General features: G+C 37.5%; 1 protein-coding gene across 7 annotated transcripts in view; it reads right to left on the bottom strand.

The window, feature by feature from the left end:
• RANBP17 (RAN binding protein 17) overlaps positions 1-17,220 on the bottom strand; it is a 165,036-nt gene that overhangs the window by 62,024 nt on the left and 85,792 nt on the right. For all 7 annotated transcript variants that reach the window (XR_012654361.1, XR_012654359.1, XR_012654360.1 and 4 more), the window contains exons 15-18: positions 16,607-16,680; positions 7,326-7,406; positions 1,942-2,005; positions 1,748-1,856 (exon numbers count right to left, since the gene is read on the bottom strand). Coding sequence is in view for 4 of the 7 variants with exons in the window: in XM_075057115.1 (XP_074913216.1) it covers positions 1,748-1,856; positions 1,942-2,005; positions 7,326-7,406; positions 16,607-16,680 (328 nt within the window). In the remaining 3 variants the exon portion in view is untranslated. The remainder of the gene's footprint in view (positions 1-1,747; positions 1,857-1,941; positions 2,006-7,325; positions 7,407-16,606; positions 16,681-17,220) is intronic.

Here is a 17,220-nt window from a genome sequence, read left to right as displayed (position 1 = left end):
TTAATTTTGTTTCCACGTAAATTGTTTATCATTCATATGAAAGGATTTTATATAAAGCTCTTCATTTAATTTGAAAAAAAAAAACCTGAAAGGAAAAGTGGTTAAATGCTTTTTTGTCTAAAAATGCCAGTTTTCACAGTTTGAAAATATCTTTTGATTCACAAGGTATGAATACTGCCATTTAGTGCTGCACAAACACATTGAAAGGATAGTTTGTGTACACCTTACTTATTAAATTAGGATCCTAAAACGCAACTTACACCTGTTTGTGTCTCTAGATGTGCTTTTCTATCAGTTCAAACCCAAAAAAGTTTGTTCCAGTAAGAACACAAAGGACAATAGCCACAAGACTGACGTATGCTTTTTCCAGATACTCCTAATCATTTCAGGTCGTGTAGAGTTGTTATCCAGAGGAATCACAACGACCTCTATCAGCTTGCAGCCATTCGTAAGTCACGTGCCTGCGTTTTGTCCGACACATATTTACACAACCTTTACTTTGAGTTGTAATTTTTAACACCTGTGATCTTGTTTTTACCAAATCTTTTTTTCCCCCGCCCTGTAGGAAAAGTTACTGAAATTGCATGTGTAACCCATTTTATATTAGAAAATGTACCTATTGCTTATGTTACACAACACTGAGCCGGTACTGAAAGCAGTTTAACCGCAAATAAACGCAGATCCAGCTCACAGTTGCCGTTCTTTAAGAAAACGCTGATAAATGAGGTTCGGTCTTGCCTCGAAGTTAACTGTTCTCAGCACCGCGCAGCAGTAGACAGTACAGGCACCCGTCATCAGCAAGGGGGGTAACAACTTCTGTTGGCTTACGACTGTCTGTGTCGCTCTCTTCTGCACACACGTTGCCTAGTTAAGTCCTTGCATGAGGGCTGGAAATCAGTACACAAAAGACTTGCCTTCTTGTTTTCTGAAGACCCTCATCCGCGGCCCCCCTCGGAACACCTACAGGCATCCATCCTCACGAAAGCAGTCTGTAAGCCCACAACTCTGAGCGGGGCCTCTGATCGGAGGCAGCATTCTTCACCATCAGCTGCTTTAACATACGACTCGTTTCAGTGTTCGTTTTGACAAGCTCAGCCTTCTCCACTTAGACAACAGAGAGTTAATCACGCAGACAGAGTTCTGCATTTTACTCCGGTGGCCGAGGGCAGTGTGCCTGGATTCAAAGTGACTGAGTCCTTTACCACATTTAACTATTAAAGCATGCACCGGGCCTTACATGTGTCTAAACTCTCTAATTTCCAAAGGACAACTCAAAAGGTAACGCCAAGTGCATGTTTAAGTATTGCTGATTGAGCTGCAGAACTCTTGTCAATGTTTATTAAAACTCGGAGGGTCTTTGTATATTGGGAACTTGCACGAAGAAGTGAAATTAAAAAAACCTTCTACTAGAAGCTGGAAGGTTCTGGCATAATTGGTATGTCACCTGGAAACGCAAAACACTTACTCAGGCACTTAATGTTGTAAAACCTTGTCGTTAATACAAAAAGTGCTTCTCTGCAAAACATCAACTCATCTCACTTATTTCTTCAACAGAAGACAACAAACAAATACAGTGTTATTGCTTAATGCCATAAATCTCAAAAGTTGATAGGCAGCGATTTAAATACCAACTATAACATATTTATTGTACAATTAAGCTGCTCTTTGATTGGTTTAATAACCTTAAAAATTCATAGTACTACACAAGACAGCAAGGTGTCTCAGGGACATGGGAGGTGGACCTTACCTAAATCTACCATGAGAAGACGAGTGAGAGCAGTGTAGAACACTGTCCGGCACCTAAGGTCACTGAGGCTGTAATTATCACTGATGCCCAAGAAAGGGAAGTGCTTACTCTGTTGAAACATAAGTGTATGAAAAGTTAAGTGTTCTACAAAATTTACTACACACAATGCTTTTTAACATAGTAAGAAAACTTACTGTGTGATTTTGAAGCATGAATTTCACAGCCTCTATTTTCACAAGCTTTTTCAGGAGACTATAAGTACCAGGTGTTAAGGAAAAATCAGCCTCACAGCATTATGATTACATTATCAGGTTGTACAAACTTTCAGGAGTTTTCAGTGAGAAAAAAGTCCTAACTGAAACAACAACAAGCGTATGTTAAAAAAAAACCCAACCTGAATTTCATCTAGAAATATATGTCATAGAGATATTCTTTAGAACATTAAAGACCATAATCTATTATTAATTAAAGCAATTACTTTTCATGGCATATATTCTAGTCACAAAAGAGACGAATGAACTGAATGACTTTTATAATTAAACAGAGAGTTTCTGATAATAAATGGTGCTTTTTTTTCCCCAGATAGGCCCATGTCATCAGCATGTTAAAAACAAAGAAACAAAAAAAAATTGTTTTTGCAACTGCCTGCATTGAAGATGACTGGCACTTGGCAATGGGACTGGCAGCAGCCCTAAGCAGCACTGAAGTAACGGCCTCAAAATCAGAGTTGATCTTCAAGGCCCATCAAAAATCACATTTCATTTGTTACAGTTACAACAGATAAAAATACATCTCATACATGCTACGTTAAATGCTTAACCAAAGTATTTTCAGATGTATAAGAACTGGACAGAAATTTCTTAAGAACATACAAAGTCTCAGAGCCAGAGGGAAGTCCGTACCCAGCCGGTACAGCTGGGAATTCTGGACGCACCTACGGATACTCCCACAGGAATCCCAGCTCCTCCAACTTTATAAAATACAAAGCAAATCTAACTGACTACTGCTACGCACGACCCAAATCCCCCACTCCCCAGACTGTCTAAACTGAGGCCAGGACCTGACTACAGGAGCCTGGCGCCGGCCCCGGCCCCCGCGCTGCTCTGGAGGTGCGTCCCTCCGAAGGTCCGCGTGTCCCTCCGAAGGTCCGCGTGTCCGGGCTGTGCGTGGCACTGGCAAAGCTCCGTGACTCCCAGGCTGGCGGTCCTGGCCCCGCTCCGGGAGGATAAGGATGAACCCGGGTCTGTGTGCACCCGCTCGCCTACAAAGGCTCCCAGGGAGATGCACGCTAAATGACGCAGAAGCGACGTATTTCCTCGACTGCGTGTACTGTACAGATCACAGATGCTAGCGTGACTTACTAGGTCGTTATACCTGATGAAATGTCTTATTTTTCTTAAGGTTTCTTTTAAAAAGCATGAGAAATATTGAAATCGAAAGTTGAGTTTGCAAAAACTGTGTTACAGAAGCCCTTATAGTTCAGATGGTTAAGACTTGTTTCACAACTTGAGTCCCTTCCTAGCTCTGTGAATTATGAACATCATTAATAGCACAAGCACACGCTAATTCCCTGTCTCAGACGATCCAAACATTTGGGGTTGGGCAGAGGAGATAATACTGTGTATTCCAAAAAGAGCCATGCCGCCATCTTGGTGAGCTTTTGTACAGAGGCAACCGCTGCCACCAGGGGTGTTTGTAACAAGGAGCAAGAGAACGGCCAAAGCAACGGCCTGGGTTTTCTGACTCCTGCTTCTCCTTCATTCGACATAAAATTGCGGTATGACTTTCAGCCAGTCAAATTTCACTGTCTCAGTTCTGCATCTGTAAAATGGGGATGTAAAAGGCCTTATGATATCCAAGTATACTAATACACTTTTTCAGGAATGCCACAGAAAAATTCAAACCCCAGAAACATTCATAAGTACTGAAGGCATCACATGAATGAAATGACTTACGGGCTTGTACATTCTACAATGAATAGTATAAAAACTATTAGTTTACTGAACACTGTTGATCCCTGACATTGATCAAGTTCTTTAAGAAATAATCAGTACGACTGCATAACTTTAGACTGTACAGTAGTGCCTACAGTCCTGTACAAACACAGAAGGTTTTACAAATACCTGCAACAGTTATTATTGTTACTATTTTCTTTTCTTTTTTTTTGTTTTGAGTGCTTGCTTCACTCTGCCATTACTCCATGTAATTGACTGAAGAGTTCGATTACTTTTATGGGAATAAACAATTTCCCTTTTCATTTTAAATGGATTAATTTTTTTTTAAACAGGTAAAAGTGTAAGAATAGGTTTTATAGCTGCTATTGGAAAATCTCCTAATCTAGTTTTAAGATGATGTTCCTCTGTCAATCTATAACATTTGACACATATTACCTGGTTTTATATTGCAAAGCTACATAGTTGTTCCCCCCCCGCCCATTACAAGGGAGAGCCTTTCATAACATAAAGCTAACAAAGACATGGATAAAGAATTTTTGAGAGACTATAAATATTTTACCCCAAGTTATTGTAGAAAATAACAATGAAACTGTAGTTATTTTTCTACAAAAATATACAGTGGAAAAGTTAATTATTAGAAAGAACTAAACATTCATGAGAGAGCACTATGGCTTCAAAGACATAAAGGAATGACTAACATATTCCATTATGTAAATGAATTCAAAGATATTTCACGACTGATCAGCTAGGAGGGACATAATGATTTATAATTCAAATAACTGAGCTTTGAAATCAAATTGGGCTAATATATTTCGAAATATGCAAACCTGGAATAATTGTGAAAGTAATGTAAACCATGACACCAGCTCCAATCATTTGTTGCCTTTGTTGTTAATACTGTCTTACGTTTTTTCTTCTTTTTTTTTTTTTTTTTTTCCTTTTACATAGTACAGTTGCTGGAATTATGGTTTGCTTTTAATTCTAGATTATCCTTTAGAAAAAGGCTATTATACACATAAAAAAAGAAAAAAAAAATTTCTAAGACTGTGTAGAAGCTGACTGATGTACAGGAAAGTACTGAAATGAAATAAATTATTATTTTAACCTTTCAGGCTAGCCACAACTTAATCTATATCAAATACTGAAAATTGATCCACTGGATCCAGCATCTTAACAATACACTATTTCTTTCAAAGCAATATATACTTAATGCCTTTTAAAAACCCCCTAATATAATGTGAAAAGGCCAAAGTTTGCAATGCCAGGAAGTAGTTATAAACTACTTCATATGTTTGAAATAAAAAGTACTTCAGTATTATTATTAAAAAAAACCTATTGGTAGAGTTTTTAATAGGAAAAAAATACATATCTTTAAAAGCCAAAATGACCAGTGAAATTGGGTTGTACATCATTTTCTGGGAAAAAGGAAAAACAGCCTCGACAGGTGTAATTTATCATTTTTCTGATTTAATACCAAAGAAATATATTAAAATAATAAAAAGAATCCTGAAATCCTCAAAATTTGTAGTGATAAATAGCCCTCCCTGTCTTTATTGCATTATGCCTACTAACAGAAATATTGCATGGTGGATTTTGCCAGACAAGGACGATTATTTTCCAATAAAAAGTTGCATATTAAATTCCAGCACAAAAGTGGGTGTCTAATACTTTTGAAATCTTTTATGGTTTGCCAGGGAACACAATTTTAAACTTAACTAATACAACATCACGGTGAAGTGAACCAGCATTAAAGCTGTCTTTGTACAACCCCACCCATCTAAGCAGAAAAGCTACTGTTCTCAGAATTTTTGTTTGAAGTATTTCCATCGAAAAATAATAGCCTAAATTTTTGGTATTTATGTTTTTAGTTAATCTCTCTTTTTACTAGTCTATAAACATTTCACATTGAAGTTTAAGATGTATGTTTATGAAGGCAGTGCTGCTTTACATCCTGACTATGCAGAGGGGTCTGAAACTGCTCTTGCAGCAGTTAGCAAGTTTTTGCAAAGAAAAAAAAACACAGTTTCATCATAGTTCTACTCTTCAGGAGAACTTAGGTTATTAAATATCTACTTTTTCATCCTTTCTAGGTCCTGATATTATTGTATCTATTTCATGAGCAGAAACTCATTTACTGCAGATATAATTTGAGTAATTCGAAAACTAAAACTATCCAGACATTTCAGCCTTGGAAAGTATTATTTGCACCAATAGTTTATACTGACTCTCATTTTTGAGAGCTACCATGTGAATACATGCCTTTGAAAGCCTCCAGAAGACAACATGAAATGCTAGATGCTTGTTGGCTTTAGCAGGAATATGAGGCTGATTATTTCAGCAAGTATACATACATAAATAAACAGGTAAGCACTTTAAGTTAGGTGCCCCGTGTTAAATTTCTTGGTTATTTTGGAAGTGTTTTGAACCCTACTGAAGCAATAAGTATTAAAGAGGACAGAGCTCATTAGTCCCTTCATAAATCTTATTAATGAAATAAATGTCTCCCCTTCTGTTTTTGTCAAATTCCTTAGTAATGTTTCAGTTTCAAGTCCTTTTCAGTCCTATTTCTGTGATGCCAGGAGAACATAAACACATGCATATTTAAAATATCAAGTTAGCTGCTTAATGGTATTTCAAGTAAACTTATAGAAGTACACATTGTATGATTTTCATTAAACAAAATTCACTTACAGAATGTGAAAACCCACACTCATCTTTCAACTCAAGGAAATATATTAAAATTCTTCTTATATGATTAGAGTTCTACAGAGAAATAAAATGATACCAACTGTCATATTCCAGGTACCTTCCCCTCTGCTTGTCTAACAATCTCCTCTAGAAAATTACTGAAAAGTTGTTTTTATTTTAAAATAGTGCAGGATTTCAATATTGAATGTTTTCATGAGCCCCGGTGGTTTATTATCTGTCATATACTTTTAAATACTGTGTCACATAAAAACCAGCTACTACTTTTTTTTAAATCTTCTTGCTTGATTGACTGAAAATTCAAAGAGCAAACATTCTTCTGCAACTGACGATAAGCGAGTGAATATTAGAACAAGATACAAAAGGTTTGCAACAGACAGCAAGTTAGCATCCATGATTTGGGTAAGAATTTCACAAAAATACTTGAACCCAGACAAAAATTCACATGCAAAATCAGGCTGTTTTACCAGTAGTAATGACACTGACACAGTGAGGAACTTAGAATCAGGCAAAGACAAAACATGTGAAGAGGCTTGTGTTTAAAAATCTAACTTGTGCTTCCTATCTTGGTTGACTCATCCTCAAAGTAGAACCAATCCTGTTCTCAACTGCTAACAGAATCAAGCCTGTTCTCAATGTTGTTGAACTCATCAATGGTATTGACTTCAAGAACATTAGGAATGAGACAGATGACCATAAGCAACTAGTTACATCATGTCTCTTTTGTTGATAAGGAGTAGGTGGAAATAAGCACACCTTTTAAAAACTATACATAGAAAAAGATAAACCAAAATGAATAAATATTAATATCATAATTGGTTTGAAAATGTGGCATACAAAACATCACAAGTCTCATATTAATTTTTACCTTATTATTTTCAAATAATATGTTATGCCATATACAATAAAAAGGATATCCAACAGAAAGGTCATTTAGAAACTGAAGTGTTCTTGAAATCACCGGCTCACATCTTCCCCGGTATTTAAGATTTGTAACACTAGAATAAACAAAATAAAACAAGGAAGTGAGATTTTATAATACATTTTCCTCTTTTTGAGAAGTGCAGTGCAAAAGCTCAGAGTAGTAGTACATTATACTACGAATGTATTTCTGTGATATGTCTTAGGATTTTCCATTTATGAGACAGGAAATGCTATAAAAACATGCCATGTCTTTTTCCTGAACAAAGGATTCAAACATTTTTGTAATATTGTAAAAAATACATTCATTTTTAAAAAATCCATCATCTGTCATAATGAAATAAATTATCTGAAGCTTACCCCTACTTATATCTATCTTACTCACTTCTCAACACAGTATCTGGCCACTTAACTTCTGTAGTATTTATCTGCCCAATTCTTCACAAGATAAAAACAAATTGCTATAAATTCCCTAGGAAAATTTCCACAGGAGAAATGGGGCAAAGAAAAACTAAGGGCCAATTCACAGAGCTACTGATATACCAATTCCCAGTGAAACTCTACCTTGCAGTTCTTGTGCTAAACCCTATTTTAACTCTTCCCTACACCGAACACTTAACTAAAGTCAAGATACATAGGGGATACTGCATTTCCCTAATTGAACCCCTCTCAGACATTTAGGAGGCACACTCTGATTAATGAACCAATGCATAAATTGTGATATAAGATAACACTAGCCCTATTATCAAGCCTTGGGGAACACCACATAAAACAACCTACTATTTCTGACGGCAGCTCCTTATAGTTAGCCTTTCAGTGAAGTCACGCAGCTAACCCTTGCTCTCCTACCCTCCGCAGGTTCAGCGTGAGCCGCGGAGCACGGAGCCGGGACGCTCTGCAGCTCCTGCCGTCCTGGGTGCAGGTCAGCACAAAGACTTGGGCTGGAATCTGCTGGGTTCACCTACTCAATTTATTAGGAGGGGAAGAGGTGGCATTAGCCTGCAGATGGAAGGGGTAAATTGAAGCCGGTAAAGCGGAGGAACGTAATCTTTTTTCAAAGGAGGAGTGGTTACAACAGTAAGTTAAGACTCACTGATCTTGCAGGCTGTCATCTCCCAGCTTTCTTAGGGCAATGTCAGCAGGCCAGTGTCAACAATCTTACTCAAGTCTGAATGTCTGATACTTTCTGTTTCTGTTGTAAACTCCAGCCAATGAGTCCAAGAAGAAACTACCCCCTCCCCCAAGCAGTTCAATGCATTTACCACTTAATTATACACTGACTACTACTAACTTTTTTCTAGTATTCCTTTGAGAATGCAAGTTAGGTTGACTGGCGTATAACACGTTGCTTCCTCTTAGTTCCCTTTTTTGTAGGCAAGTACTGTGCCCTACTCTTCCAGGACATCCACCACCACCCTCAATTGCTCAAAAACCCAAAAGAAAGTTGAATGCCCCGTTCCTCCAGACAGGGAGATAATGCTGCGTAGAGATTCACAGCAGAGTTTCTGATACTGGATTCATCTGGAGAAATAAAAAGAGGCCATCACAGCCTTTTGAAACACAGTCCATCCAAATGAAAAGGCAGCACGACTTCCTGGCTCAGAAGCCCTGGCACCTATTTCTGATCATGATATCAAACTGCTAGGGTCTATCTCAAACTGCCAGGTGACCAAGAATAAGTCATTTTAGATTTGCATGCCTCAGTTTCCTTGTCTGTAGAATACACATAATGATTCTGACTTTAAGCTGTAAGATCTATTGAAGAAAGACCATGATGTAAGAAGTATAATCAGTACCAGCTATTTATACCGGGCTGCAGTAGGATTTAAATTTTGGGAATATACAACCTGAAGAAGAGGTGTTAAATGCCTTAAAATCAGCATTGATTATTGCTTTTACATATTCACAGGCTAAGGAATGTACTACACCACATAAACTAAATCTCTTTTTCAGGAAGTTATAAACTCAAGAATGCAGTTTAAAGCATCTAACTGTTTAGTATTATTTGCTCAGGAAAAGGCAAATAACAATGCAATTACCAAAGCAGTATTCTTCAATTTAGATTTACAAACAAACATTGATTTACTTTATAAAATCTCTATGAAGAGCTACAGAGGTTCAGATTGCCTTAAAGAAATGGCCCATTCTAGCAAGTCCATAATTCACACTTTATCCCTACTACAGGGAGTTCTGGAGATGTTTATAGTTGCACTAAATCCTTAACAAGTATATACCATACAAAGCAATAAAAATGAATTTGGACTACCCAGATTTGACATCAATATCAAAATCATAAAAAGGCTATTTTGCAAAAGAGCAAAATCTTTGTCCTTCAGTAGTCAGATATAAGACATTTGAAGAAAAACAAGAAGTCACAGTGACAGCTTGAAGAGAAAAATTAAAACTGTATAAGGAAGGCTCTTCATCCAACATTCAGGGTACTTTGGTACCCTGAATTCATTCTTTCAGTTCATGGTTGTATTTGGATGCTGAAAGATGGAGTAATAATAGAAAAGCTAGAAAGTACTTGCGAGTGAACAGAGGCTGAAAAATTTCAATTATAATCGTAGCAATTCCCATTTCTGTTTCTGCCTTACCAATATCAGGCAAGATGAAAGACACATAAAATGTAGTATTTTAAGAAACATATACAAAACATTATAAGCATCTGAGAAAATTTTTAAAGATCTAGAGAGGAATCTCATAATACAAAAAGCAGTTTTCCACTATGTAAGAAAGAAAAGCCAAGGAATGAAAGAGAAGAAAAATTTACACCTCTTGGAGAAATCATGGCAAGACAGCACTTAAATCGAAGTCCTAGTCTCCTTGCCTCTTTCTCTCTCAGGTGGCTTATTGATTTAAAATATGAACTAAATGAAACAGAGTCAAAGAACCAAAGAACCAATCACAAAGTTTCAGATGAGTCACAGAAAATAAGAGCTTCATCAAAAGCTACGCCAATGCCAAACTTCACCAAAACATCTATGGTAGATGAGCATTGAACACATTTTAAAGGCACGTACAAAAAAAGTGGAAATAAAAAAATGGCAGAATATTTCCAGTTTTGGTAACAACACCAGTATCAAAATACTGAACTACACACACACACAAAACCAAAAGAGCAACACTAACACTGATCCATGCCGAAAAGCTGAGAATTTGAAAAATTTAAATGAAACAGCATTAAGAATCCAGTATGCTTTGAAATATTTGCTTTTAGTTTGCCTTTAGTAAGAAGACAAGAATAAAACCTCAGCCTCTAAAAGCTGCACCAAAGAAGCTTCCCAGCTTTCCAACCTCCAAACCCTCCAGCTTGCTATGAGACTGTCTGTCACCACGACTGCTTACTAACGCACTTCCATCAGCACACCAGACATCTCTTCCCTTAATACAGTGACTGAAAAGTATTATTTCAAGAGGCTGTGTATTTTTAACCTAAAATCTAGAAGGAGAAGATAAATAATGATTATATACTCCCGTTTACAGTCCTCTGGGAAAAGGGTTACCATATCATCCACAGAAGAATCAAAATTCTTTGCACGTTCCAAGTCATTATGATATTTGGCCACGGAAAGAATCAAGGTAAAGATATCCACTTCCAGCCTCTTCAATCCGTTCCATGACTTCCCCCACCCCCAACCTATTCTACTGTCCTTAATTTCCTGTCCTGTCCAGTTTAGGATTTGGAGAAACACCTCTTCAGAGACATGGACTGTATCACACTGCTCTTAAAAGTTCCGTGTGCTGCACAGCAAAGGACAACCCTTCGTACAAGACGTAGCAGTCTGCATGGCAGTAGTGGATGGGAAATGATCCTACTGGAGCATAGGAGTGGAACGCCCAGCTTACATGAGAGAACTGAAAAACTTGCAGTGCAATTTAAAAAAGAATTTTAGAGGAGGAGACAGAATCACGGATGCAAGGTAGAAAAGCAAAAGCAAAGCACAGTCAGCACAGAAAAGGGAGTGCTGAAGAGTGAGTGTACACTGTACAAAGAGAGAAAATCCATTTGGTCACACGGACGGTGGGTACCTTCTCCATTTATCATTGCATGCCAAGGTGCTCAAATATTCCTTACAGGCCATTTGTAAGTGCCCAAAGAATTCATCCATCCTCTTTCCAGGAGACCTCGAACCCCTTCTCTGAAATGTAACAGGCAGGTTCATTATCACAATAAAGCTGAGGAATCCTCGGAATGCTATGCTACCTGCACACACGTAGGTTACTGTACCACACACGAACAGGAGGTTTGGTAATACGACAAAGAAGCAGTTGCAAAAGATAAGTTGCTACCAGCCAGAAGAGATGACGACTGCTGTAAATCAGCAAGTTTGGGTGTGGGGTTTTTTTTAATTGTTGTTGTTTGTTTTTTTATTTGGGGTTTTTTTCTTTTTGTTTTTAAACAATTAAAGCAGAGAGTAAAAATCTTTTAAGCTTATGTAAGTATGACATGAATTGGAAGGCCTGAACCATGTAAATTTAGGAACAGTCTTGGTCTCAAGTTAAAGATATTACAAATATACTTGCATTATAATAATCATAAAGTTAAAAAAAACCCATACATTTTAAACAAAACTTTTGAAGTTGCTTAAGGTGTGTGCTATCCAATTCCCATTACAGTGCAAGAAAAATGGGCATCCAAATCCCCTAAAAAGACTTTGAATATCTCTTCCTTATGTGGTACTTAAGTTTCAGTAATAACAAAGATAGCAATTTGTTGGCAAGAAAGCTCTGTACAGTCATGTTTTAATAATTTCTTGTAGATTATCATCATTTACAATGAAAGCTCTCTGTGGCTCAATGACAGTGATTGGATATATACTTTTCATTAGTGCTGGACAAAGGTGAATAGTTAAAAAAATGCATGTTCTGTCATGAATTAAAGTGCCAAGTTTTAGTTTGCTATGATTAATGGAGTCATATCACTATGGGTGTTCAGAATAACATTCAGAGATCCAGGCTTTTTATAGGTATGTATTACTTAAACATTTTCACATAGAAAAATCTCTGTATTTATATGTATGTGTATGTGCATCCACCATAGCAAAATCATTACAGCAGTTTAAAAAAAAAAAGGGCAAAACCCCATCCAACAGTAACGTTTGGATATGCATCTTTTATTCTTGTTTCAGTTACTTTATCATGACCAAAAATACTAAATATTTGGGCAAATATTTTGTAAATCCACCTCATGATAAATCACATCCACATGAATTTGATAGTAATTGAAAGGAACCAGAGGATGCTCACAAAGAGTAAGCGAAGAAAAGGAAAGGTGCTTGCAGCCAAAATAAATATAAAATACTTTCCACCAAATGCCCAGGACAGGCTCAAGGAGCAGATGGACCTAAAACTACTCCAGCCTAAATATTTACTTGCTTCTTACCTATACAGGGAAGGATCAAGGTAGGTAGGCAGCTACTGCTCAAAGGGATGACCAGTGGAAGGAGAGGACTATGACTGGTTTTGGGTGCAGCGGCTCACTCCTTGCCTTAAGAGTCCTGGCCTTGGTCCACTTCAAGTAGGCCAAGAGGCATAAGAACATGTGATGTGGCTGTTTGGGGAGGAATTAGGAGCAACAAGGACAGAGAACTCCATAGAGACGGAGGATTAGTCTGTGCCTTTGAAAACCAGCACCTCGGGGCAATAGGCTAAGTAGAAGAAAGTCTAGGGAGACAGGCTGGCACCTTAAGTCATGGTCCTTCTCCAGAGTCTTGTCATCCACTGCAACCCTACTAGCTCCTTCCAAATCCCACTGCTCCTCTTGCCTGTCCTCACCCTCACATAACTCCTCCCAGCTTATTGCTCCATGAACCTACTCTACTGTTGCTACGATGCTGAACACAGCCGAGAAGACCTAAGATGCCATGCATAACAGAAAAATTTCGTTTGAGATTAGGTGTTTCTTCAGTTGGTCCCTCCCCTTCCCCACATACATCCTATAAGGTGATGGTCAAAGCAAGCAAAGACAGTGGATGCTAAGAGAACCATCCTATAAAATTGCTGGTAAGACTGAGATGAAAATACAGCCATTAATGGATATTCTGACTACATAAAACTCTGTCCCTTCAGAAATGATTTAACAGGAATTCAGTAAAAGGCACATTCATTAACTTCCAATGGGAAGGTGATAAAAGGTCTAGGATCTGATGTGGCAGTAGCACTCCGAACAACAGTCAGAAGGTCTGAAGGACACCTATTACACTGACAAATCTCATAATACTTCTCTGTGTTGAAGAATATTTCACACAGCCTTTAGTCCATAACCTGAACAGTGGCTACTGCAGCTACTAGAAGCTGACACAAGTATTTCAAATTGTTTTCTGTTAATGAAAGAACTCACGGAATTTCATTACCAATCCTCCGCTGCAAACCTGCTACTAATGAATTCAAAAGAACAGATTAAAGCTACATACATGAAAGTGAACTACTGAAAACAGAGAGATCTGGGGAAAGACAGCTCAAAAGAAAATGTGTTCAAAATCTCAAGAAATCAAAGCAAAATCCCATTTATCCACCTATACATTACTGAGCTCATATTGGACTTCACAAAACTAGAAACTCCATGTGTCAACCAGTAAGTTATCACAAAAAGATGTTAAGTCTCTAACAGCAGAACAGAAAAATAATTTAATATGTCCTGGTAGACTACAACTTGTTTGACTACCATAAATTCAATTGCTATGTTTACTCCTCATGCCAAGTATAAAATGCTTCCTTGCATGCATCCTTCATTGGATTCTTTAATGGCAAAGTGGAAGGAAATAACCTGACATTGTCTTTTGATCATCCCACAGTGCTAATGGCAGATTACAATTACTTTCTCCAACACTTTCCGATTTGAAAGACTGGTTGCCATTAACCAGGCAACAACATTCTTTCAAGTGTAACTCCTCTATTTCACATAATGATTGGCATTAACAAAACAGAAACTATACAGTCTCAAACATTGTGCAGTTACTATACAAGAATAGCACCACATCAACAAGAAAATGCACACTAAGAATTCCCTAGTGTTTCCTTTTAACTTGATGTTAACAAATAACATATTACAAATTTCAGCTACTTAAAGAAAAAAATGGATCTGTAGGGTAAGACAGAACAGTAGACTAGTGGCTTTCTAAAATAACAGTGTGATTAAAAATACTGACTACATCCACAACAAAAAAAGGTGAATGGTCAGACAGTCATATATCCTGCCCACTGCTGTTACAAATGTGCTAAGATTATTCTCAGTAACAGAGCACCAGAAATGCTGCCAGACCGGATTGTCCCATCAGACCATAGTTTCTGTATTATATATCAGTATGTTATGGTTTCACACCCAGATTTTCCAACTGGCATGCTATCACTGGGGAGAAGCTCGTTTATTTTAATTGACACAAACATGAATGTGTTTATACAGCGGCTTCACAGCTAACTCTTAAAGCTACTGACTGAATTGTCCATTTCAAGCTGTAACATCCATTCTGTAAAATAAAATTGATCTTCAATCTAATCAAGGAACAATTCATGTTTTTAGGAAAATACAGTAAGCCATGAGGAAAGAGAAAATAAAAATACAGAGTGTGTAATCTAAAAAGCAGCACTGGTTTTTGCTTTTTATGTACTTAGTTTCAAAATCTTCCACATAACATTAAAACCCTGACTACGTTTTTTTTCTTAATTTACAATACATGTGCAAATACAGCCCTATCCAATCTAAACACGCGTAGTACTTATCATACAACTTGTTAAATATGTTATTTCCTCAACTGGCACAGGCAACAGAGATTTCCTCTCAACTGCAGCAACAAGTAGAAAAAGAGAAGCAAACTGATGCATCTGGTCTCCAAAAAACAGTCCTCTTTACCCCCTTTTTCCTCAGTTGTTCAAGTTTTGCTGTAGTTTGAAACAACAAAATGAAGCCTAGCCGTCTAGTACCATGACATGGACTGCTTCCAGAAACTGTACAATAAGTATCCATCAATATTTTTCCATTCATCACCCTCCATTTACCTGTCTTCAAAGCATACTCCAGATAAATATCAAGGCTTGATGGGTACTATTGTTGTCCTAAGGCAAGATATAATACTCAGCTCCTGGTTTCAAGGAAACATAGCATTTATGCCCTTGTTTTCCACAGAAAAGTTAAGTCATATTAGAAAATGACCTTGTCTTAATTGCTACTATTTCTCAAGGTTGGTAGTCACGGTAGCAAAGGCCAAGTCATGTTTCATACTGTCCAAACAGGCAACACCAGTAGAGAGGTTTCTCTTGTAGGTCAAAGTCTGCTGGAAGTATTTAAAGGTCTTGTAGGTCAGATTTAGAGGACATGAAGTAAATGACAGGGTGTAGCATCTTACTCACTGCAGAATCAAGAGGTAAGGTACTTGTTTCTCTTTCTCCAGGCATGCACAGAACTCACTGTCTCCTGGGGACTCCCAGATTTTTTTAGTGGATATTCACAATTTTTCAGAGGGACCATTTTGTTTTGCTTCAAGAGCAAAACTGATTTTAGATGAAACTCTTTTTGAGTCAGGAGAAACTATCAAATCTCATGAAGGACATAAGTAATAAAAGACAAAATCTGGTAGTTTTGCTGGCACCCAAGGAAGGCAGCTGCAACAGAGGCATGAGAAAAAGGCAGCTTCTCCAGAGTAATTTTCTAGGATTATTCTGAAGAGAAAGTATTGCAACACTTATCTGCCAGAATAACACACCATCTTATTCTGCCAAATGCCAGCGATGAGAAGACAGCTGATAATAACGACCCTTGTCTCCTTCAGTATGAGGCCTCAAAATCCTCATTTTTCAGAGAGCAAATTTTGCCAGATGTTGCCAAAAAGCAATTCAAAAGAGCCTCCCCAAAAGAAAGAAAGATTAGCTGAACTTGGTCAGTTCCCCGTTGTAAATTACCATGAAGCTTTACAGGCAATTCCACTGACATCTGAGAGTGACGGAGTGAGAAGTGGGGAGGGATGGGGACTGCTTACGCCAGGCTGTCACTGAACAACAGTCTATGAAATCTCAGCTCTATTCTTCCATAAACCATTTTAAGAAGGGATGCAGGCACTGTGGAAGATATATCTAGCTGTAAGTGTTTATTTAGGCGCCTGAAGTAACTTCAGAAAATAAGCTATGGGTGCTTCTGAATGGTTATCCCTTACTTCAAATATTTAAAAATTACGGAAAACATTTTTCTAGCAAAGAGCAAACTTAACAACAAAATACAACTTGGATTTTATGTAAACATGAAACAAAATACATACAGAATAGAACCCAAGCACAAACTCACATTTTTGTCATAAATGTTTCCAGAACATGGTTGTCATCTGTAATTCCTAAGACTTCTGACATTCGGGCATACACCTGGAAATAAACATTTCAACAGTAACATATTATAGACATTCACAAGTACCAACATTTTCAGTTATTCTAAAACTTTCCCTATTTTGATTCTGCATGAGAAAAATACAGGCACAAATGCCTGTCCATCCAACCTAGCTGAAGCATTTGTAAGATATAAGAGTAAGGCTTACACACTCTCCGATGGCGTTCTGTGAATTTGGGACCGATAGGCTTTTACTTGTCCTTGCATACATTTCTTCCAACAAAGGAGATGCAAATTTTCCACATTAAACTCACTTTGTTGTTCACAGAACAATACAGTCCCTATTAAAAAAAAACTGGTTTATTATAAAAAACTGCAAAGGGATGGAGAAACAGTCTTCTCTTGGTCTTCGTCCTCAGTGGGATGTGATTCAACACTGTCCTTTAGCTTGCGTTTGAAAGTTCTTGCGCTGCCAGTCATAAAATCTGGTAAATTAGGTACTCCTCAGACATTTGGTTTTGTGTTCTTGAAGGGAGAACAAAGGCTTTGGCAGCCAAGTAACTTGTAGTTGTATACCT

The sequence above is a fragment of the Buteo buteo genome, chromosome 24 (genome assembly GCF_964188355.1).
Source record: "Buteo buteo chromosome 24, bButBut1.hap1.1, whole genome shotgun sequence".
Taxonomy (NCBI): domain Eukaryota; kingdom Metazoa; phylum Chordata; class Aves; order Accipitriformes; family Accipitridae; genus Buteo; species Buteo buteo.
Note: the sequence above shows the minus strand (reverse complement) of the source record. Positions and strands in the feature narration are given on the sequence as shown.